Raw genomic sequence first — 25,033 nt, forward strand, 5'->3', positions numbered from 1 at the left:
GTGGCCTTTTCAGATTGGCTTCTTGGACTTAGCTTAAATACACATTTAAGGTTTTGCCATGTCTTTTCATGGCTTGATAGCTCTTTTTTTTTTTTTTTAACCACTATGTAATATTCATTGTATTGATGTACCAGTTTGTTTATCCATTCACCTATTGAAGGATGCCTTGGTAATTTCCACATCTTGGAATTATGAATAAAGCTGATAAAAATATTAATGTGCATGTTTTGTGTGTACATATAAGCTTTTAATAACAATAACCCCCACCAACTGTAACACACAAAAAAACAACAGTATACAACAGTAAGTGTTGGTTACTCCCTTATCTGGAATCAACTGGGGGTCGGCTGGGTGACTCTATCAGCGAATCTATGGTGGCTTTGACTAAAGTGATAGGAACAGGGTGGCTCAGTTTCATGTGTCTTTCATCCGTTAATAGGCTTGTACAGTTCATGGCAAAGGTAGAGCCTTAAGAGAGCAAGTGGAAACACACAGGCTTCTGACAGTGACTGGCACAGTGTCATTTCTGCCTCACTCTGTTAGCTCAGTCGAGTCCTATAGCCAGGCACAGAGTCAGAGAGAAAAGTACCACAGTGACATGGGAGGGGGCACGGAATACAGGAAGGGTTAAAAAAAAAAAAAAAAACCTTTTTTTGCAATCTAATGGTTCCATTATAATCCCTATTATATGTAATTCTTATATTTCTTTTGTTTTGTTTTTCAGAGACATTTCACTGTGTTTGCGTTCAACTTTCCATCCTTGGATACGCTGCAAACCATCTATAGCCAAATTCTTAACTTCCATTTTCAGCAGCAAGCCTTTTGTCCATCACTTCTCAGGAGTGGCCCCTCTTTGATACAGGCAACAATCACGTTCCATCAGATGATGACACATAACTTTTTACCCACAGCTGTTAAATTCCACTACCTCTTTAATCTGAGAGACTTATCAAACGTCTTCCAGGTACCTTGGTGGCTCTGGGTTATGCATCTTGGGTGGAGGAATGATTTTGGTAAGATTAATGGCGTTCAGTTATGGAACTTAGTTCAAGGTGAAGCTGTGTACTGTTGTATGTATTCTTGGATGTTACACCATAAACTTCTCTGTAAAGTCTGGATGGCAGGTTTATTCTCATTTTACCGATGGGACTCATGGATTCCCTCAAGCGCAGAGACTTAGCTGCAGAAACAAGGCTAGAAGTCTCACTCCCTGTTCTGTGTGTTCTATATAAATATCCGAGTGCCTCCTTTTGGGCCAAGTGAGGAGGATCATTTGTTATTTATTCATATTTATACGGTATGATTTTTAAACATACACCAAGAGAAACGTCACAATTTCTTACACCATTGGATTATTTTTACTTGACCTTGACACTTATTGGCTTACCTGGTAAAAGGGCAGTGTTTCTGTATTTGGTTTAGAAAGGAAATTCTACAGAGGGTATTGAAACCAGAATTAAAAACAAAACAAAAAAAAAAAATCAACTGGTGTGATCTACCCTCCACAGGAAAAGCAGTTAGAGGGTTATTTATGGCATGAAGTTCTTTTGTGAGAGGGCTAGTGGAGAATTTCAGGAGACTTCTTTATATTTGGTGATTTTTGTTTCTTTATATTTTTATAATCCTCTTTCTCAATCACTCTGCAAATACCTTACAACCATAACACTGTGTCAGACAACAGATTCCTGAGACCGAGCTTCCACTCGTTCTCATTGCTGTATTTCTAGCACCTGCTAGAACGACTGTGCTCACTACGGTGTTGTTTAAAAGCTGATTTTTAAAAAAATTATTTATTTATTCGCATGAGAGAGAAGGTGGGGGAGGGGCAGAGGGAGAGGGTGAGAGAAAATCTTAAGTAGATGGCATGTTGAGCACAGAGGCCGACATGGGACTCGATCTCATGGCCCTGAGATCGTGACCTGAGCCGAAATCAAGAGTCAGATGCTTAACCAACTGAGCCACCCAGATGCATCAAAGCTGATTTTTAATCTTAGGGAAAAACGGGAAGGGAAGCCGTAGGTGACACGGGATGAGGGGATTGCTCACCACTATGTCCAGTCTGTCAGCTACCCCTCACACCACCAAACAGTTGTTGAGGCTTTGTAACTACTTGCCGCCAACTCTCTGTGTCTCTTCGAAGTCCAGAGACAGCTGACTCTTTCCCAAAGGAGTGGGTCTATGAATCCAAGATACTGAAGGGTAGTATTGAAGGCAGGCGGGGGGGGTGGTAGTCAAAATGTTTTGGGGCTAGTTCCGGATCTACCCACAAAGTGTGATTTCAGACAATTTACTTTTGGTCTCATATTCCTCATCTGCTAAATGGAAGGGCTAGATTAACAGATATATCAAAGGATTTTAGGATTAAAAGAAATGTTGATCCTGTGACATTCATGTTAGCTCTTTGTACTTTGGGAAACTTCATCTGTTGGGAGACTTGATAAACACAAGTCCTCAGATGAGCTATTTATTTCCTGGGCTGGCTTGTGAAATACAGTCTTACCTATATTCTGAAACTGGGTATAATGATCGTCAGTTTTTAAGATGTTACTTCTCAGAGAGTAAAACTACTATTATAATAATTCTACTTATAGTAATTCTTCTAACTTAATAAACTGAATTTAGTATACAGTTAAAATGTTAAAGGAAAATACTGTTGTGGAATGTCACCAGTTTCCAAATTTTTAATTGTTCCCGTTCTTGCCTTGTAGGGCATTTTATTTACTTCTCCTGAATGTTTAAAATGTCCAAATGATTTAATCCGCCTGTGGCTTCATGAGTCTTCTCGTGTTTATGGAGACAAACTGGTAGACCCAAAGGATTGTGATTTGTTTCAGAAAAAAATGCTGGAAACTGCCTGTAAATATTTTGAAGTAAGTGTGTGGGGTGTCCGAGGTCACCCTTTGCCCTGGCACTAATCAGTGTTGGGGCAGAATCAGCTAAGGATGTGAACGAATTGGGCACATGGTTACCTTGCTGGAACAGCCATGATTCCAGAATATACTTGGGTCTGTCCTGGGGAACATTCTGCCCAGCGACTCACAGACTGACCTGCAGGTTCTGCCTTTGGTGGGCCACTCTGCTTCCAGATGGCTCATTCTGGATGGCTGACGTGAGCAGATCTTCTCTCCCTCCTCCTGCAGGGTGTAGACAGTCACGTGCTGTTTCAGCAGCCCCTCATCTATTGCCACTTTGCTCACGGTGGCCAAGATCCATGCTACCTGCCAGTGAGGGACTGGGAAGTGCTGAAGACCGTCCTCACGGAAGCCTTAGCCAACTATAATGAACTGAATGCTGCCATGCACCTGGTCTTATTTGAAGACGCCATGCAGCATGTGTGAGTTGACAAGTCATGATGCTTTCTCTCAGAGTAGAAATGGCGAGGTCTCCACAGTCATCGTACTTCTGTGCATCATACTCGGTACTCCGAGCTAGCAGCTCCTGTCTCTTGTTTGCCATACAGTATAAAACTGCAAGTGTCTCTCTAAGTTACATCCTAATCTTAATCATGTCTGAGGTCAGTACACTACTTTCTGAAGCATTGTCACAGCCATAATTTCATTTTATTTCACTGTAGCCCTAATAGGTAAGAAGGTTGAGAAAGAGAAAGGCGTGGGACTCATTCAAAGCCGTAAGGTTCTTAACTGACAGAAACAAGATGAATGGAAACTGCTGGTCATTGATGAAGCATGTTTATTGAGTGCCTACTGAGTGCTAAACAGGAACAGTTGGCAGCCGATTTACTACTCTGGTACAAGTTAGGAAAGGAAGGGAGCATGTTTTCTTGGCAGATAATGACAGATGCCGCTGTCCTGATGTAGAGCTTGGCTGACAAGGCTCTGGCTCACCTCCTAGACTGGGTGCCTTGTGCAGTGCACAAATCATGCAACCATCCATTGCTCCCTTGCTGTCAGACATTGTTCTAGGTACTGAGGATACAGCAGCAAACAAGATACTCTAGTCCTTACTCTAGTTGAGCTTACATTTTAGTGATGCTGATGAACTTTTATAAAGACATAAGCAAGATGGCAGGAAGTGATGTGTCATGCTGAGAAATAGATCGATTCTGAGAAATAAATATGTGCATTCCCATAAAAAGCCTGGGTATCTCTATGAGGAGGTGACATTTAAGGTAAGATCAAATGGTAAGCAGGAGTGAAGCCTGGAAAGATCTAGAGGAAGACCATTCTAGGCAGGGGCATATTTCATGCAGCCCCAAGGCTGAATGTTCAAAAACAGAAAAGGGGTCATTATGGCTGCGGAATGGAGAAAAAGTGGAGAGAGCAATATTCGACAAGCATGGAGACGCCAGAACGGGTCTTACTGACACAGGGTATTTCCCTGTAACCAGAGAAAGGAGTTTCCATTTTACTCTAAGTGCAGTGAGAAGTTTTTCAACACATTTTAGCATGGGAATGACGTCATTTGTGGAAGAGTCCAAGCAGCTGGCCCTTGCTGCCTCTGTGTGGGCAGTTGGGTATACCGTCACATCCGGCACTGCTCCCCTCATCACCATGATTTGTCACTGGCTCTGTTAGTTTGCTAGCATTGTACTGAAATACCGCATATGGGTGGTTTAGAAAAACAGGTACTATGGTTGCACAGTAGAGGCAAGAAATCTGAAAGAGAGGTGACAGAGAGCCATGCTCCCTCTGCAGATGCTGGGAAGGATCTGTTCCAGAATTCTCTGCGAGCTTCTGGTCGTTCCTTGGCTTGTGGCGGCTTACCTCCAGCCCTCACATGGCTTTCCCCTGCTGTGTGTGCCTGCGTCCAAATTTCTCCTTTTTAGAAGGACACTGGTTATAGTGGATAAGGGGCCCACCTTGCTCCAGAATGATACTGTCTTGTCTTAACCAATTACTTCCTCAGCGACCCTATTTCCAGATAAGCTTTTATTCAGAGGTACTCGGGGTTAGGACTTTCATATGTGAATTGGGGGGGGTTGCCATTCAGTAAGTAACACTGGCCTTTCCAACAAGGGATATTTGGGCAAAGATTAAAATAAGGAAATCATGGTTAAAAAATGAGTCAGGAAAGAAGGAAGTATGGGAAGAAGGAAATTCAAAGAGACATCCCAAAAAGGCAGAGAGTTCAGTTTTCACGAGTGGCAAGGAAAAACTTGGGAGACCTTCCCATCATGAGTTATTATAAGCATGGGAAGTATTGATTGATTCATCGATCCCTTCACAGCTTCAGTCCTCTGATGATACACACTGGTGGTAGGTAGAGTCTATGACTGCACTGCTAATTGAAGTATTAGTGTCGCTGTTCCTGCTTGGCTTAGGACACTGACTGTGAATGGGAGTCACGGGGCAGGTGAGAGCGACGGCCCATTGCCACCAAGGGCGAGAGACTTCTCCCCTGATCCTTCATCGGGGGCTTCTCGGTGGCCTTCAAGAGGAAGGCTGTTGCTTTGATCCGGGATTGTGAGCTCACAGCTGATTTACTCAGGGTTAGAGATGATCTGAAAACGTGTCCTCAAGAGCTCCTAGGAAGGAACTTTATTGCTTCGAGAATCTGGTAAGGTCCAAACCTCAAAGCGTACATTAAAATAAAAGGAAAACTCTGCTTTATAACTTGGGGTTTCATTTGCCTCAGAGTAATTTCACAGCTTTCCCAAGGTGGTTTTGTTGTGTGGTCCTGTGAAGTCAACCTCATGGACCTGCCTGAGCCTCTCACGATGACCCATCTCTTCAGTTGTTGATGGTTTGCAGCTGAGATGTGCTTGTCCTGGTACAAGTGACCCCAACCTTGCTTTTCCACGAAGTGCTTTGGTAAAAAAGTCATCTAGGTGCATCAGTCAAGGCCAGAAGCTTACATTCATTTGAGAAAAGCAACCTAGAACTAACATGATGGTGTCTCATTTGTTGCATTTGGGTATCTGTATCCTTATATTTCAGTTTCTTTCTTTTCTCAGTATTTATAACATAATTATGACCTATTTCATCCTCTAAGATGATAAGGCCAACTTATTCCGAACTGTAAAATGTAGCAATAATATCAGTAGCTCAATCATTCAGAATCTCTTCCACAATATAGAACAAGGGATTAGTTGGCCTTGCTGGATTCTGAAGGTTTCAGCAAATCTCCTGAAAATTTCATATAAATTTTCTAGAGTGCTCGAGGACAGACAAAGCTTTGTTGCAAAGGAAGTAAGAATCCTAGAGGCAAGTGTTGAATCTGCATGAAGTAAATCACATGTGAGATGTTTGTTGGCCTAAACAAATCCAGTCTTTCCAAAATAATTCTACAGCACAAGTTTCTGGCATGAAGACATTCTCCCTTTGATGTTTGCTGCACATGGCTGCTGGTGTAAAATTGGGGTCTTTCTTGCTAGTCAAAAAAACCTGAAGCCTTGCAGAAAGGCCTTGTATATGGACAGTAAGGAAGCAGTTAGAGCCCCGGATGTGATCTCCACAGGGACACTTAGTTGGCATCCAGTGTGAGGGGCCTCTTTTTTTGATGGGGAAGCAGATGAACAAAGGCTAAAGGTGTAAAATAAAAATTCAGATTGCGTGTCTAGAAACTTTTCCCAAAAATGAAACAGACAGAGTCCCTAGGCCCTGCAGTCTTCCTCCATGGGTGTGCTGTCTCAGCAGGTGTCGCATCAGCCGAATCCTTCAGACCCCCCAGGGTCACGCGCTCTTGATTGGCGTGGGCGGCAGTGGCAAGCAGAGCCTGTCCCGGCTGGCAGCTTACATTTGCAGCCTTGAGGTCTTCCAGATCACTCTGACTGAAGGCTTCGGAATCCAAGAACTTCGGGTGAGTAAGAGTGGGAGGCAGCCCGTCTCCCGTCCTGCCCGGCGAATAAAGCCTGAGCCGGTAGCGTGCCCACATCCGCTCTGACTCCTAGATTTGACCAAGGCTTCCCCAACCAAGAGGGGGAAGTCTTTGTGGGGATTTAGTTATATTTGTCTGTTTCTCCTTCATGGTAAGTTTAGTAATCATAAAATTTGTAAGTGTTTATAGGTATATAAACCTATAAGCCTATAGACCCAACTCAGAAAATATTTTATTAAATACTTATAACAGGGGGCACCTAGGTGGTGCAGTCAGTTGGGCGTCTGACTCTTGGTTTCAGCTCAGGCTATGATCTCAGGGTTGTGGGATCGAGCCCCACACTGGGCTCTGTGCTCAGCCTGGGATCTGCTTGGGTTTCTCTCTCCTCCTCCTCCTGCCCCACCTCCCTGTGCGCACGCTCGCTCTCTCAAATAAATCTTTTGAAAAATAGTTTACATACTTGATTACAACAAAGTGGCTTTTCCTTTGTATTGACCACACCTGCTGTTCGACACAGTTAATACTCCTGTACGTTGGAGGGGGAGAAAAAGATACTGCCTTTACAAGTCCACTTTGGATGAATCGTGAAAATAAAATGTGGTGAGAGAATACATTCAGGAAACCCCCGTGTGCTTTTAAAAGTTGGCTTTTTCATCACAACAGTACTTAAAAATAATATTCAGAGTTTGTGGCAAGTGAAATGTGGGTGAAATGTGGCCATTTTCAACCCAAAAAAGAAAACAAATCCCATGCATTCAATATTATTATTAAACAAAGCTAAGTAAATAACCAAACAAAAACTATTTTCAGTGAAATAGTTGTTGAAATGAGCAGACTCTTCCTTTTAATGCGTTGCTTGGCAAAGGCGTCACCAAATTCATTTTCAGTGTATTCGGAGGGAGTTGTCCACCAGCCGCCGGTTGTCATCCCTATGGTCCATTAAGCCAGGAACATGGCGCTCATCATTAAATGCCAGAAAAGGAGGTGATGTCATGCTCTTTGCCCCCAGGCGGGATCACTGAGAGGGAAGAAGGTGTGAATGGGGAAAGCTCTCAAATTATAGTTCCTGAGTTCTTCCCAGCCCTCACACACATACTCCCCACGTCACATCAGCATTTTAACAGTGCATGAATGATGGCCTCCTTTCCTTACAGGTAGATCTTGCCAATTTGTACATCAGAACTGGAGCCAAGAACATGCCCACTGTGTTCCTCCTGACAGATGCCCAGGTTCTAGATGAGAGCTTTCTCGTGCTGATTAATGACTTGCTGGCATCAGGTGATTAAACCAACACATTCCTTGAAAGATCTTCCCCAATGACAAATTATCTGTAGTTGCAGTGAACTTTAAAGAGAGATAATTTGTCTTTGAGATGTTTGCTGGGGCAGTCTTTGGGGAGAAACCTATAAACCTAACTAATTTGAGGGGTATCACTTTCTTAGCCTGTTTATGGATGTGAGTGAGGTGCCTTGGAGAAGCCTTCAGTGAAGTAAATGTTATTCCTACACATACTTGCTTAGTGGGTGTGTCTGTCAGAGCTTGTCCTCAGTGTGTGGCGTGTCCTGTAAATGCAAAAAAAAAAAAAAAAAAGACATTTCTGATTTCAAACTCTTCATCCTTTAAACTGAACTTTGTATGATAGAGCATTGCTATCTAAAATTTAAATTGTGACTGTCTTTCAGTAATTCTTCTCATTCCTTTGCGAGCAGGAGAAATCCTGGATCTGTTCAGTGATGAAGATGTAGACAACATAATTTCTGGAATTCGTAGTGAAGTTCGTGGTCTAGGCATGGCGGACTCCAGAGAAAATTGTTGGAAATTCTTTCTGGCCAGGGTGCAGCTACAGCTCAAAGTAAGGAACCCTTGTTTACTTGCATAATATTTAAAACCTGCTCTTGGAACTATGACACAGTTCTGTCAGGATTCATACCATGACTTTGAATTGCAGCCATTCGTTTTGAAAGGACATTTGCATTTTTACATGTGCCCATGTCTGGAGTAAACCTTCCTGAAGTTGCCCGTGATGCTGAGCATCTACAAAACATGGCGCTGAGCAGACAGTGCGGTGCTCGATTGAACTGGACGTGGTCTCTGTCCCGGAGGGGCTGACACTGCTCCAGGAGAGAAGGACCCTCACAAGTAATGATAGTACAGGACTGATGTGGGTAGTGCCACGGGTTACAGATGAGAGCAGCATCCTTCACTGCACTGGGCTCGCTAGAGGAAGCGCTGTGCCGTGGGTCGGGCATGGGTTGGAATCCATGGAGAAGCAATGAGTGGGGAGGAGCCTTCAGGGAGAGGAAATAGCATTTATGTAAGAGGAAGGTTGGACTGGACAGGACCCCTTCAGAGAAACCCAAGATGGCTCTGAACGACTGGAACACAGGCTTCCTTTTGGGAGAAGGAGGTGGATCAGGCTGGGAAGTAAGTTAGGACGAGGTAGGGGGCTGAAAATCATGAAGGGAGAGGTGGGCGAGGTTTGAATTACAGAACTGAATTATGTCAGAACTTCGAGGCAAGCCATTTAGGTGTATTAACCAGATGCCCTGAGGCTCCCCCGGGAGGTTCCCCCTCCCCCCCCCCACAGATGACTCTGCTTCAGTGTGGCTCCTAGAGATATAATGTAACCAAATACTAGCAGCAGTGAAGATCAAGTACTGTAAGAAATGCCTCTGAACTCATGGCAGGAAGCCCAATTTAAGGCAAAATCTGGCTTCCTGGTGTAGAAATGGTTAGTAACCTAGACAAGTTTCCACTTGGCTGCTGCTTCTAGTATTCCTGGTTTGTCAAGCTAGTAACAGGGTCCAGGCGGCAAAAGAGCCTGGAGCCCCCAGGGAAAGGGGATAGGGGCATTGCATTAGCCAGGAATATACCTCTCCTTGGAGGTGTGGAGTGTTTGTAAGCTTCTCGTCCGCCCTACTCTGTTAAATTCCACATGAATCTTACTGAGCAATTCTGGGCTACTGTTAGATCAGGATTTACGGTTCAGTGGCCCAAAGAGTTTTTGTCCCTATCAAAATGTTACTAAGAATATTTTTGCTAGGTCATATGTAACAAGGCTAGAGATTTCTCCCTGTTCCATGGCGGTACATTTGGATCACATTTTCTTTATGAAATGGAAAAACAAGTACAATAATAGAATATGAGATGGTAATGTTATAAATCACTGACTATTGAGGTCTGTTCCTCAGAGCAACAGAATCAACATCACCTAGAAACGTTTTAAAAATGTGGGTTCTCCCCTGGTCCCAGCCCAGACCTCTGGAATCAGAAACTCTGCATGGTATGCACAATGTAAGTTGTAATAAGTTCTCCAGGTAATGCTGAGGCACGCTGAAATTTTGAGAACCATTGTTTAAAATAATGCAAGGCTGCCTGGGTGGCTTAATCAGTTAAGCATCGACTCTTGATTCCAGCTCGGGTCATGACCTCAGAGTTGTGAGGTTAAGCCCCATGTGGGCCCCGTGCTGGGTGTGGAGCCTGCTTGAGATTCTCTCTCTCTCCCCCTCTGCCCCTTCCCACCTGCTCCTTCTCACACACTCTCTCTCTTGGGGGGGGTGGGGGGAAGGCTGAAGTAAGTGCCCTTTACACATGTCTTTTATACACACCTTTGCTTGCTTCCGTGAGATAAATTCCTGGAAGGGGTATTGCTGGGTTCAACAGTTGCAGCTTAAAATACGCCTGCCAGTTCTTTGCCATGCTTCTTACTCACAGGTAGGGTCTCAGTCCTCGCTTGTTGAATCAGGGTGGGCTTGCAAGCATAGGACCCCAGACAGGACTCTGAGGAACTTGGGAGGCTCAGCTCCAAAGGGCCTGCTTTTCCACTGACTTGCACGTGATTTTGTTTATCGGAGTTCTCTGTATACTGAGCAGTTCGTCTTGCATATGTGTTGCGTCTATTTTTCCTAATAGCATTTGTCTTTTAAATGTTCATACAGTACGTACTTGTTTATAACTTGAAGTGTTTTCTTTTTAGATTTGGAGATGCTTTTGACTTCATAGCATAGTTTTTCTCTCCAAGATGATAAAACTTAGTGGCTAGAAGCATTTAGAACTCAACTGGGCAGTAAAGTAGAAAATATCAAAAAATTGAAAGACCCATGCTTTCTTGTCTTTCCCTCCTGCCAGCGCCCTTCCTGGTGCCCCCTGCCTCGTGAGCACCACGCGAGGGCGGTGGGGTGTGCATTCTCAGGAAGGAGGGGGCAGGCAACCCCAGGGCACTCTGGGTAGGAAACCAAGGCTTCCCCCAAGACCCTAAGCTGACGTCTTTGAGGCCGTGTGTATCACCTGCCACCTCTACCTACCAGGGAGTCGAAGGAAGTGAATTTTTTATCTTGTCACATGGCCTTTATGAATAAAATTAGAAATGGGATTTTGGAATAGCAACAGAATCCATCATTCCAGTATCTTTATGTTTTGTATTTAAAACTTGACTACATCTGGAATATATTACCATACATGGTAGAGAGTGAGCTGAGAGGTTTCAAGTTATTTTTTTTCCAAAACGGTATCCTTTTATCTTAAAACCGTGTATTCCTTCCTTACTGATTTAGAGTAATACATCTATTATATGTCACATTGGGTCTGTTTCTAGATCCTCTATTTTCTTTTCTTGGTAAGTCTCGGTACTACTGATCCCAGCCTTGTACTGTATAAATTATTAAGGTTTTGTTACACATTTTTATATCAAATATCTCAGTGTTCTTGTCTAGTTTTTCTTTGTTCTCACATGCCTACAGATCTAGAAAAATATCAGAATCATTTTTTCAAATTCTAAATACATTCTGTTTTAATTTTGATTGAAATTGTACTGATGGCTTATTTTATATTTGGGAGAATTTAATCTTATATAAAGTTTTTTATGGAAGGAATATTTCTTTCATAAGGTTTTCTGATGGTGTATTGTTTGTATATAGAGAGCTATTGATTTTTAATTTTATAACCCATTGTGTTTATAACCAGCCTCTCTGATAGTTTCTATTAGTGGGTTGCTATCACATAGCATGCAGGTAATATTTTGTCTTTTTTAATATTCTATTTATCGGCTTTCCTCTAGGTCTTACATTGGCTCTATCTTGTCAAGGAAGTTTCTATTAAATTCCTTTTCAGCATCTGTTGAGATAATTATATGGTTTTGCTCCTTGAACTTACTAATATTCATGCAGTACAGATGGATGTACAGAAGTTTTACATTTTATACTGTTTTAAATCCACCAGTCTTGGGGCGCCTGGGTGGCTCAGTCGGTTAAGCGTCCGACTCTTGGTTTTGGCTCTCAGTGTTCTGGGATGGAGCTCTGCGCAGAGCGGGGAGTCTGTTTGACATTCTCTCCCTCTGCCCCTCCCCCCACTTGCGTTCTTTCTCTCTCTCTCTCTCTCTCTCTCTCTCTCTCTCTCAGATCTTCAAACAGTAAAAAATAAACCCATCAGTCTTTCCCATCACCTGTTTCCTTTGACTCCACTTCAGGAAGCCTTCCCAAAGCTGGGACCAGTTTTATGTCCCTCTCTTTTCCGAGGCCCCTTTTCAGCATTTACCTCATTACAAGCTAGAATTTATTTTGGAGTTCAGTATGGATCATTTTCCCCACCTTGTCACAGGGTTTCTGATTGGATAGTCTCTTTTCTACTAAAATGAATAGCAGGGTTTTTGGGGGCTTTGTACTGTTTTGGTTTATTTCCTGCTAAGGGGGAATAGGATATTTCCCTCAAACGCTCCCAAACCTTCTTGGCCTTGTCACTCAGGTTGCTGCATCATGAGAAGGAGTAGTGATCAGCACCTTACCCTGAAAGAGAAATAACATGGCTTGAAAGTGGGTCACCCTTTAGCTAGGAAATGGTAACATCTTTCTCTTCAATACATAAATACTACCCTGGCATCTTTGGATTTTTAAAGAATTCTGGCTTGCTCTGTGTTAGTTTCATATGCTGTGATATTCACCATCGTATACTAATGACTCCGAATTCCCGATGAGCAGATCCTTCCCTTGCATATGTTCCTAGCTGGGCAACATGGGAAGCTAAATGTGTTACAGGGTTGGTGAGCACACCTGGCAGGTCGAACTCAATGATGTGAAGTTACCACCCCATTACCCATGCTCACCACCCAAAGCCAGTTCCCATTTGGAATGCCAGGGCAGTAAGAACCTGTTGGCATGCAAAATGTGACCTCCGAATCCCACAGGGCAGTTCCCATTAATGATGATCAGATGTGAGCCCTTGGATTGCCTGAAATAAACCAGTGAATAAATTCCAAATGCCTTCTCTCCTTCACGTTTGCACACGTGCATCTTTTCCTACGTAATACTCACTTTGCAACTAGAACGTAGTACTTTCATCTTCTCTCCTGTTGATTTTAGTTAACCCAAGAACTTTTCTTTCTTGCCTTCCTTCTTGGCCGTCTGATGCCATAGGGAAAGGAATGCTTAATGAATATAACAGCCCTTGATTGTTTCCCAAGACTTTAGATACTCATCTGTCTTGTTATGTATCTGTCTATAGAGGGTGTGTATGTGTGTGTGCGCATGTGTATACACATACATACTCATGTGATTCTGTATTTTTAGAGAATGAAAGCATCCTTTCTGATGATATAAGATATATGTGTTCATTGTAGAGAATTAAAAAATACAGAACCATATGAAGGAAAAGAAATTGGGCTTTAATTATATTGCCTGGAGGTAACTACTGAAAACATTGGTATATCTCCTTCTAGTTTTCTATATGTATATAAATGCATGCAAAGTGCATATTCCAAACTGAAATGTTTTTCCACATCTGTCACAATTTTCTTCATACTCCTCTTTGCCTTTTTTACTAGAAGCCTCTCACAGGAAAAAAAAAATGAAATGATTCCAAGAATTTGGTGTATGGAGTGAAATATTTCACTCACATGTACTTTATTCTAGTTCTCTACTTGTAGAACACCTTTATTCATATATACCCTTTACCAAATTTCCTACTGGTTTGTTACTGTTTTCTTTGATTTATAGGAACTCTTTTTTACATCTGGATAATATTCCTGTGTCTGTAATGTTCTTGTCCATTTTACATGTTGCCATTGTTTGTCAAAGTTCATCACAATCCTAACTTTGTTTACAATGACTTCTCTTTTATATTATCAAAACATACCTAATTTTTCTTACATGGATTTTATGTGTTAAAGCTTTTTTTAGGAAGCATTTCCATACTTCATGGTTATGAAAATATTATTCTTAATTCTATTTAAATTAATGTAAAATACTCTGAACGGTTAGCTCTGGATGTGTCTACTACAAGGTGGCTTTTCTACTCTCCCCACCACTAGATTCTCCAAACACCATTTATTATATAATATTTTACCACTTATTTGAAATGCTCCCTGTCTCATAATCATAAACTAAATGTCTAAATACATGGTATTCTAGTTTTTACTCTTATGTTCTATAACTCTGTTCATCTCAGCCTGCATCAATACCACACTGCTTTGCTTATTAGCTTTATAGTATATTCTGGAATCCAGTAGAATAATACCTTCTTCCTTTTCTACATTTACTGAGCTATTTGTACCTTTACTAGATGAACTATGGAATCAGCTTAACATTTAAAATAAATCCTGTGAGGGGCACCTGGGGTGGCTCAGTAGGTTAAGCATCTTGATTTTGGCTCAGGTCATGAGATCGAGCCCCAAGCTGAGTGTGGAGTGTGCTTGAGATCCTCCCTCTCTGTCTGCCTGACCCCTCTGCTCATGCTCGCACACAGGCTGTCTCCCACTCTCTCTCACAATAAAAAAATTTTTTAAAAATCCTATGAGAATGTAGAGACTAAATTGAGGGTGATGGATACATCTACAGTATCAAATGTTTCCATACTGCTTTATTGATAACTTATAACTTAAGTTTTGTTCCTCAACAGTGTGAATTGTGAATATTCTCTTTTTACAAATGTCCTTTGATGTCCTTAGCCTTTTTTATTCCATATGAGCTTTAGAATCACTTTGTCAGGCTCCGCTCATCTTTTTGGGAATTTACGAGACTTGCCTAAAATTTATTAATGAACGTAAGAGGAATAAATACCTTTATAAGAGATGATCTTCTCCAGGAATGTGGCACATCTTGCCATTTGGTCAAAATGTCTTCACTGACCTTCAGTAAAGCATCTAGCTATCTTCATATGTTTTACACATTTCTTAAGTTCTTTCTCAATATTTTATATTATTTTTTGCTCTTGCCAAATTTTCCCACAGGTCATGATGGGCGTATAAGAGCGCCATTGACTGGAGGGAGGGTTGGATGGACAGATGCCTATTTGTTTGTTTGTTTGTTTGTTTGACCAGCCAGTCCATTGAACACTCCAGTAAGTTTTGCATTTTATACTTGAGTTTGCTGAGTAGGTAGTTATATAACCTTTGAATTTTTACTCTTCCTTTTTAATAATTACCTCTTTTCTGTGTATTATAATAACCATAATTTTTGCATACCATTTAAAACTTTTAAGTGATCATAGTAGCATCTTTGTCTTATTTTTTATTTTAATGGGAATGCCTTTAGCTTTCCATCATTAAGCTTTCTATCATTATATTGATTAAATATAGGCTTAAGATATTTTTAATATTTTTAGGAAGAGGTATTTTATCATATATGTCCTTTCATAAATCCTCTTGTTTTATCCTTTTTTTTTTTTTTTTTTAATCTTGGACTGTTTTATTATCATGTGGTTTTTACAACATTCCTTCTAGCCTTTTGAGAGTATGAAGCAAGTTTTCTTTTTTAGGTTCTTAGATACCTCAGTGGAATTACCTTCCCTGAAAATCTGCTGGATGTTTTTCAAATATTTCTTGTTTTCATAATATTTTTCCTCAGGCCCCAGCTGAGCTTTCCTTATTCTTCTGGGTTTTGTTGTTCTTTCTCCCTCTTCCTTCTCCCCCTTCTTCCTTCTTGGACAGAATAGAGAGCAATTCCTGTGTGGGGTTTGACAACAGCCAGGGTGGGTGACGGGCTCCTGGCTCCCACTGCAGCTCATCTAGGGAGCCTGAGAGTCTGAGCGGAGACGTTGAGCAACACTGCCATTGAAGCAACAGTTTAACACAGAAGCACATAGCAGAAACCACAAGACTTAGCACCCACACAAGTAATTTTCATGGTATGTCTGTGACCTTGTATAAAACGCTCAAATACTTAACCTGTCCAGTAGAAAATCATTGAAAATCAGATGTTGCAAAACCTTACCCTGGCATGATGGTCAAGTCTTATCGCCTCAGATCTTCATGGGTTAACAGGCAGAGCACCCAGCTTCCTTTCGTTCGTGTGTATGCCCACCCAGGACGGCTTGCTTTATCAGTGAGGAGTGCTGTCTTCTATCCCTCCTGCCCCTCATCCTGATCCTCGAGTTGGTGGAAGACAGCACCCACTCTCATGGACAGCTTGTCCAGGGCCAATCCCAGGCCCTGTCAGGCTCTGCCCTGCCAGTAGTGCTTTGCTGACCAGGACCACACCTCTCTGAATATAGTATGCTAACTCCTGCCCTTGCATTTTTGGGTATTATTTACATAAGAGGAATGGGAAGAACATCAGAGAGAGATGAAAGGTGTGACCTTGTATTTTGTATCTGAGGTTCACTGTTCTTGAAATTTCATAAAACAGCCAAACATTTTTGTTTTTTGGAGGTAGGGTCGAAGAAGAGAGTCAAGGATGATTTCAGGGACTTTGGCCTGACTAAACGGGATAAAGGACATACCATTTATTGAAATAGGGAACATGGGAAGAGGTATGCCTTGTATTTGTTTGGTGGATGAGGGTAAATAAAAAGTTCGACCTAAAGTTAAGATGCCCATTAAACATTCAAAGAGAGACGAACAGGATACAGTTGAACGTAGCCATTGGAGTCTGGAGAGGCGGGTGGGGCTAGAGATGGAGTTTAAAGCCACCCATGGGGTTAGATGAGGAAGTTACGACCTGTGCAAAGACAAGAGGTCCAAGGGCTGGTTCAAAACAAATTAGGATGCAAATAACAAAATTTCATCTTGCTCTAAAGAATATTTCACATCGCCATCTGTTGACTCTTTGATCTTTCCACCGGGCCTCAGCAAGTATTTGCTGAGTGCCTGTGATGTGCTGGTCCCTGAATCTAGGGTAGTGAGCAAGAGCCAGCCCCTGCCCACCTCATTGTTGGAAAGACAAACCTGAACCTCCAAATCACACAAACTGAGTATACAATTACACCTCTGTGTATGAGAGGTAAGGGGTATATAGGATAACAAAAGACGGAACAAGGAAGGTTTCACTGAGCGGGGGGAAAGGACTGGGAAGTATCTCCAAGGTGTCTATTCTAGTAGATATCATCTCCCGTATTTTATATTATAAAAGAAATTTTTAATACCAGAAGTGAAGGGCTTAATCAAAGACTAAAGGATTTATCCATTTAAATTGAATAAACTTGGGGCGCCTGGGTGGCTCAGTGTTAAGCGTCTGCCTTCAGCTCAGGTCAGGATCCCAGGATCCTGGGATCGAGCCCCGCATCGGGCTCCTTGCTCAGCGGGGAGCCTGCTTCTCCCTCTCCTACTCCCTCTGCTTGTGCGCGCGCTCTCTCTCTCTCTCTCTCTCTCTCTCTCTCTCTCTGGCAAATAAATAAAATCTTAAGGAAGGAAGGGAGGGAGGGAGGAAGGAAAAAAATTGAATAAACTTTGCATTTTGGAAAGCATGGTTCATGTTTTTCACATTCTGCTTACATTTGGATACAGGGTTTGCAGCACAGTATGGGGCTTGTGCTTGCAAATGCCCGTGTGTGTGGAGTTAGCACGTGGTGTCGGCAGAAATGCCGACCACGAGCAGAGCAGCACAGATCACAAGCCAAAAACTTGGCATGACGTGGTTTAATATGGGCCTATTCTGTAGATCATTAGGCACCTATCGTCTATTTGAAAAAATAAAAACAAAACACTGTTATACAATGTACGGAGCTGCAGACTGGCCTCGAAAGTAGTATGTGGGCACGTGAGTCCCTGGCATCAAGCAGGGCAGCTGAGATGAGGGAACACATTCCTCCTGTAGATAGGAATATAGAGCAGGGAGAACAGAGTGGGGAGTATAACTCCTAATGTCTTTACTCCCCAGGAATGGATTTGCTTCTTGCTCTCTTTTGGGATTCCACATACAATTTCTTGATGAATTGAGTTTTGTTTTTTTAAAAAAGAAAGAAAACTCCCCAATGTAGGGGCGCCTGGGTGCTCAGTTGGTTAAGCATCCAATTCTTGATTTCAGCTCCTGTCACAGTCTCAGGGTTGTGAGATTGGGTCCACATGGGGCATGGAGCCTGCTTAAGATTCTCTCCCTCCATCTGCCTCTGCCTCTCCCCCGACCCAAAAAAAAAAAAAACAAACAAAAACTCCCCAGTGTAAAATATTACCTCTTCTAAAAATTGGCACTGACCAATATTCATAAATAAAAGGTTGTGTGAATTATTTCATTATGTTACCTAAAAAGAATGAAATATAAAAATGTATTGCATGTGTATATGTTGAAGATGCTATTGGAGTTCATGAAAATAATTGAAATTAAAAGGTTATTGGATGGTGGTTGATAAGGGAAAATATAAGAATGATTAAATGATATTAAAACAGTCAAACAAGGGAAGAGTTTATCTGCTAAACTTCCTAAGAGGATTCTCTCAGTAAGATTCAGATCTTATCACTCTTGAAAAATACTTAGACTTTTGAGAATAAATGCAAACCTAAGTTACAGATAGAAGCTTCTGAAGTAAATATGTGGGAGGGTTACTTCTATCTGAGAATATATTGACTAGAAAAAAATACAGAGTGACGGTAGCAATTCACATTTCCATTACAGGAGGAAATGGACTGAGTCCTGTTAGTGATATACAAATAAATGTGTACTTATGATGGAATCTTACCCAAAAGAAATTGAAACGTATTACAAAGCACAATGAAAAATGGGTTATTGCGAATGAGTCCTAACACCTATGGCAGGGGGAAAAAAGGAATAGAAAATTCTATGGTATGGTTTCCAAAAGCAAGATTCTGACGTCCAAATGTTAGAGCTGTAGGAAGTACATAGATGGTGATTTCAGGGTTTGCTTCTTACTTGTGAGAATTTGCTTTTAGAAAAGAACACAGCTATCTGAGGCATTTTTAACTTTATTTCCTTAGCAGACTTTTCTTTCAGTCCACTGCTGGGAACTAACTGAAGCCAATTTGGTCATTTGCAGTTGTCAGGGACTGTTTGGGAGGAGGTGAATATTTCAGTGACATTTAGTCCTTACAGGTAGATGGCACCTGTTCCGGGGTGGGGGAGCTCTTGTCCCCCAGTATCCCAGTTCGGGTGTGTTTCAAGTAGAGGAAGTCTCAAACTGAACTCGGGTACGCATAGAGTTTGTGGGTCTTAAAGTTTCCAAAACCAGCTCTGTAAGCTTACTGCGGTCTCAGCTCTGTTCTTTTGGGAAACGGAAGAGCTCTTACCAGAAGGACCTTCTGGGGCAGTTGTAGTAGTTATTCTCATGGTACGATTCAGCTGGTGTTTTCACTGGAATCGCATAAAAACAATTTTTCTGTAAGCTGTTTACCACAGGACTGGTCAAAATCAAAGTCTAAAAAGCCAAAGGGTATATTTGTTGGGATACTTCGATATCTAGACTTTCCTCTTTGGTTCCTTCAGTGGTGGAGGTAGAAGTCTAATATTTCCGTTTTCCTCAGATACCTTGGACACTCTTCCTTTCATCAGTAAAAAAATCAGATCCGGTGTGCATGATGCTAACTAATCAACCATTTATGTTGATGAAAGAAGTTAGCAAAGAGCGCAGGTAGCCGATTTTGCATTGTGAGTTTCTGTTAGAAATGGGAAATGCTGGTTAAGCATTCCTGGCCTCTGCAGTTTCTCTTGAAGTACTTCAGATACGAGCCAATGGCCCCTAAGATAGAAAATGAGTATTTCCATGCAGATCATATGAGAGTGAAGTTACTTCAGAGGTAGGTTATACAGGACCAGATAGCTCTCACTGGTGAATTCTATCAAATACTTAATATCAGAATGTATACTAATCCTCCTCAAATTCCTCCAAACAATTGAAGAGGTGGAAACACTTATTTTACAAGGCCAGCATCACCCTAATACCAAAGCAGACAAGGATGTCACCAGAAAAGAACTTAGAGGCCAGTATCCCTGATAGAAAGGTACGAAAATCCTCAACAAACTAGGAGCAAACTGAATTTAATAGTACATTAAAGCAACCCTACCCCTTGATGAAGTGGGATTTATTCCAGGGATGCGGGGATGGTTCAACATCCACAAGTCAATCCACATGACACACCATATTAACAAAATGAAGGATAAAAATCATGATGATCTCAATAGATGTAAAAAAAGCATTTGAAAAAATAGAACATTCATATATAATGAAAACTCACCAAACTGAGACTATACCTCAGACAACAAACTCAACAAACTCAGAACCCAATTGAAAAATGGGCAAAGGACCTGAACGCTCCTTTTTTCAAAGAAGGAACACAAATGGCCAACATGTACATGAAAAGGTATTCAACATTACTCATAATCAGGAGATGCAAATCCAAACCACAATGAGATAACACCTCACACCTTTTGTTGTTTTCTGTTTTTAAAGTTTTTATTTAAATTCCAGTTAACATCAGTGTAATATGAGTTTCAGGTGTACAATATAGTAATCCAACACTTCCATACAACACCTGGTGTTCATAACAAGTGCACTCCTTAATCCCCATCACCTATTTAACCCATCCCCCCACCCACCTCCCCTTGGGTAACCATCACGTCTCTATAGTAAAGAGTCTGTTTCTTGCTTTGCCTCTCTTTTTTATCTTCTCCTTCGTTCATTTGTTTTGTTTCTTAAATTCCACTTATGAGTGAAAAATCATATGGTATTTGTCTTTCTCTGATGGACTTAATTTCACTTAGCATTATACAGTCTAGCTCCATCCATGTCATTGCAAATGCAAGGATTTCATTCTTTTTTATGGCTGAATAATATTCCTGTGTGTGTGTGTGTGACATTTTCTTTACCCGTTCATCAGTTAATGGACACTTGAGCTGTTTCCATAATTTGGCTATTGTAGATAATTCTGCTATAAACATCAGGGTGTAGATATCCCTTTGAATTAGTATACTGGTATCCTTTGGGTAAATACCCAGTAGTGCGATTGCTGGGTCATAGGGTAGTTCTATTTTTAACTTTTTGGGGAGCCTCCATACTGTTTTCCAGAGTGGCTGTACCAGTTTGTATTCCCACCAACTGTGTAAGAGGGTTCCCCTTTCTCCACATCCTCGCCAACACCTGTTCCTTGTGTTGTTGATTTTAGCCATCTGACAGGTGTGAGGTGGTATCTCATTTTAGTATTGATGTGTATATCCCTGATGATGAGTTTTCATGTGTCTGTTGGCCATTTGGATGTCCTTGGAAAAATGTCCATTCATGTCTTCTGCCCATTTTTTAATTGGATTATTTGTTTTTTGCGGTGCTGTGTTGATCAGTTCTTTATATATTTTGGATACTAACCCTTTATTGGATATATCATTTGAAGATACCTTCTCCCATTTTGTAGCTTATCTTTTTTTTTTTTTTTAGTTGTGTTGATTGTTTCCTTTGCTGTGCAGAAGCTTTTTATTTTGATGAAATCCCAGTAGTTTATTTTTGCTTTTCTTCCCCTTGCCTCAGGAGACATATCTAGAAGGAAGTTGCTACAGCCAGTGTCAGAGAATTTACTGCCTGTGTTTTCTTGTAGGATTTTTATGGTTTCAGGTCTCCCATTTAGGTTTTTAATCCGTTTTGAACTTACTTTTGTGTATGGTGTGAGAAAGTGGTCCAGTTTCATTCTTCTGCTTGTGGCTGTCCAGTTTTCCCAACACCATTTGTTGAAGAGAATGTCCTTTTCCTATTGGATATTCATTCCTGTTTTGTTGAGGATTAGTTGACCGTATCATTGTGGAGTCATGTCTGGATTTTCTGTTCTGTTCCATTGATCTGTGAGTCTATTTTTATACCAGTAACATGTGGTTGTGGTTGTGATCATTACAGCTTTGTAATATAACTTGAAGTCCAGAATTGTGATGCCTCCAGCTTTGCTTTTCTTTTTCTAGATTGCTTTGGCTATTCAGGGTCTTTTGTGGTTTCATACAAATTTTAGGATTGTTTGTTCTAGCTCTGTGAAAGATGCTATTTTTCACCTCACACGGTTTTAGGTTTACTTTTTTAAACCTAAAAAAGTAAATGTTAGATAACCTAACACCCTTTTTAAAATCTTTGTGTTTTTATTACTTAAAAATCCTCTGCTATTTTAATCTCCTAAAATTAAGGGAAATACAATAGGGAAATTATCCAGGATGATTTTTCCCCATAGTAATGTGCTTTGAGGCAACAACAACTTTACCTGTAAAGTTGTTGAAACTTTTTTTCTTTTTTTAAGTAACAGAGCATGGAGTTGACGGAGCACCATTCATGCTTCAGCAACTGTGAGGAGGTCTTACCACATACATTGTATCTGTTCCTGGTGACCCTGGGATGTGACTGTGATCTCTCCTTTTTGGAGACGAGGACAGTACAGGACAATTAAGAAACGTGGCTGTTCTCACATCATCTAGGAACCGGTGGCAGAGCTGACATTCCATTCCATGCTCATAATCAAAAAATGTGGAGACCATGTTAGAAAAGAACAACCACCTATTTCCAGACATTAGCATGGGCTCTCAGAAAAATCTCACATAGGACTACTATCAAGGAAAGCTGGATGGGAGGAGAAATTCTGTGCTAGACTTCTAGCAAAACTAAAAATTACTGAGTAACACATTGGGTCAATAATTGCACAACTCAAGTTTGGTGTGATACTGGCCTTTTCTTTCTTAGGAGGTACTAATAACCAAGCATCTTTCTGTAAATTCGTTCCCAAGGTCAGTTTTAGATGATAGAATTTAGGTTATTCATGATTATCTAATTTATTTAGAATCCTCTAAATTTTTCATTTTCACTTTCTATATAGAAGGAGACTTACATTCTATGAGTATTTCACCAACTGCAGAAGCATTGAAAATGTTGTGTTTGATTTAAGTATTCCCATAGAAAATTTTAAACTGGAAGGTTATAGCAGCGGGTGTCGGAGTCACCTGGAGGGCTTGTTGAAAACTGATTGCCAAGCCCCATCCAGAGTTTCTGATTCCTTAGGTCTAGATTGGGTCCAAGAATTTGCTTTTCTAACCAGCGCCTAATAATCCTTTGAGAATCACTGATGGCCTGCCAACCGCCCTCCATGTAAAATGAAGCTGGCATTATGAGGATCCTTATTTAAGCCGTAATAAATAACATAGAGAACTGTGTAAAATTCAGCTGTAAAATTGTAGAAAAGAAAAATAATTCTTTCCATGAGAAATCTGTATTTCAATAAATAATGAATTTATATCATTATATCATTATATTAACTCAAAGTATTTTTCCTTTAGGCTAAACACACATGGTTCCGGTACTTTGTTTTCTAATATTTTCCATAGACCTAGTAATGTGCCAGTACCAAAAAGGGAAATGCAGTAAGTGTAGAAGTGATGGGAATATTTAAGATCTCAAAAGGATCCTTTTTTCCCTCCTTTGCCTTGGCTACAATTATTTATAAATGAAGCTTCTAAATTTGCCAGGAATGAGAGAGAAACTGGGTGTGGAAACCGAACTTCTAGGACAGAAAGAAATATTCAGGTAGGGGGAGAAAGGAAGGCTGGTGGGAGAAACCTAAGAACTATGAGGGAAAGTGAAAATTCTGCGTTCTAACTGAAGTTCGTTAACCCAGTACATGCACTCTTAGAGCAGTTATTCAATTTGTAACTAGACTCTCACATATAAGGAATACATGATCAGTCAGCTTATGTACTGTTAAACATTTTAAATATTAGGATTTATCAAGTTTTTCAAGAGCCATACTATTTAAACATAGTGAACCCACATGTTAAATAAGATATTATATGGCTTCCTATACGCTGGAGATTTTTAGGATGTGAATTTTTTTAAATGTTCTAAGAAAAAATATCATACCTTTTGAAAAGTGATTTCATTGGTTGCCTGATCTCAAAGGGTTAGAGACTGAGGTGAGAGAGTTCCAGGCTTTGTTTTCTCTCAAGTCCATGCCATTCCTAGAGAAGAGGAAACCGGGATGGGTAAATTCCCAGACCTTACCCCAGTGGGCGTCACTATTATCCCCAGTGCCCTCAAGTCCACAGGAACCTAGGAGAGAAGGGAGAGCATGAAAGGAGTGCTTCCTGAACACCTCCTTTGTGCTGGCACTTCACATAGGGCGTCTCATCTGAGAGCCATGTGACACTCAGAGATGCCCAGAAGGGACACTCAGAGCCAACCTCCTTTGTCTCCCCTCACTCAGCTTGTGGACCCCACCACAGCCAAGCTCAGGTGCTCCTTCCAGATCAAATCCCTGTGTCACTACAGAGAGCATGGAAACATAATCAGATATAAATTAACTCTTAAATCATCAAATACACAGATCTTCGGATTTAAACCAGAAACTTAACATTTTCTCACCAGGAGCATGTATAAACTGAATTTTTTATTCCTTTAAAAAGGAATAAAAAATTTTTTATTTTATTTATTATTTAAAAAAAATAAACCCACATGTTAAATAAGATATTATATGGCTTCCTATACGCTGGAGATTTTTAGGATGTGAATTTTTTTAAATGTTCTAAGAAAAAATATCATACCTTTTGAAAAGTGATTTCATTGGTTGCCTGATCTCAAAGGGTTAGAGACTGAGGTGAGAGAGTTCCAGGCTTTGTTTTCTCTCAAGTCCATGCCATTCCTAGAGAAGAGCAGCGGGTGTCGGAGTCACCTGGAGGGCTGAAGAATGCAAGCGGGTTTATTTTAAATGAAAACAAAGTAATCATTCGATATGATACAAATTGTTTTTAAGCGATTTACAAAGTTTTACTGGACCTGAAGAATTACAGAATGGAAGGAGACAGAAGGTGAAAGTACTGGTGTTATTTTATCATGGTGATTGGGTTCGGATATTTATTTTCTATTGCTATACTGTTACTTGTGTAATAGAAAAGAATACATTTCTCATTATTAATGATAATCATCAAAAATGTTTAAAAGGAGAGGGACCAATTTGAAGGAAGGTACACAGCAGTGTTTCTGAATGTTCCATGGGGCAGCCACCTGGGGGAGGTTTATCCTTTGGTTAGCACGGAGGTTAATGTTGCTTTCTCCTCCGTAGTGCTTTAGGATAGTTTCATGTCTTGCTTGG

The 25,033-nt window shown here is 40.9% G+C and overlaps 1 protein-coding gene across 1 annotated transcript in view; it reads left to right on the plus strand.

Moving 5' to 3' along the window:
* The window catches only part of DNAH11 (dynein axonemal heavy chain 11), a 327,809-nt gene that overhangs the window by 190,708 nt on the left and 112,068 nt on the right, over positions 1 to 25,033 (plus strand). Inside the window, exons 49-54 of the mRNA XM_027574450.2 lie at positions 725 to 964; positions 2,709 to 2,870; positions 3,141 to 3,334; positions 6,597 to 6,759; positions 7,932 to 8,055; positions 8,487 to 8,629. Coding sequence (XP_027430251.1) covers positions 725 to 964; positions 2,709 to 2,870; positions 3,141 to 3,334; positions 6,597 to 6,759; positions 7,932 to 8,055; positions 8,487 to 8,629 — 1,026 coding nt within the window. The remainder of the gene's footprint in view (positions 1 to 724; positions 965 to 2,708; positions 2,871 to 3,140; positions 3,335 to 6,596; positions 6,760 to 7,931; positions 8,056 to 8,486; positions 8,630 to 25,033) is intronic.

The sequence above is a fragment of the Zalophus californianus genome, chromosome 12 (genome assembly GCF_009762305.2).
Source record: "Zalophus californianus isolate mZalCal1 chromosome 12, mZalCal1.pri.v2, whole genome shotgun sequence".
Classification (NCBI taxonomy): Eukaryota; Metazoa; Chordata; class Mammalia; order Carnivora; family Otariidae; genus Zalophus; species Zalophus californianus.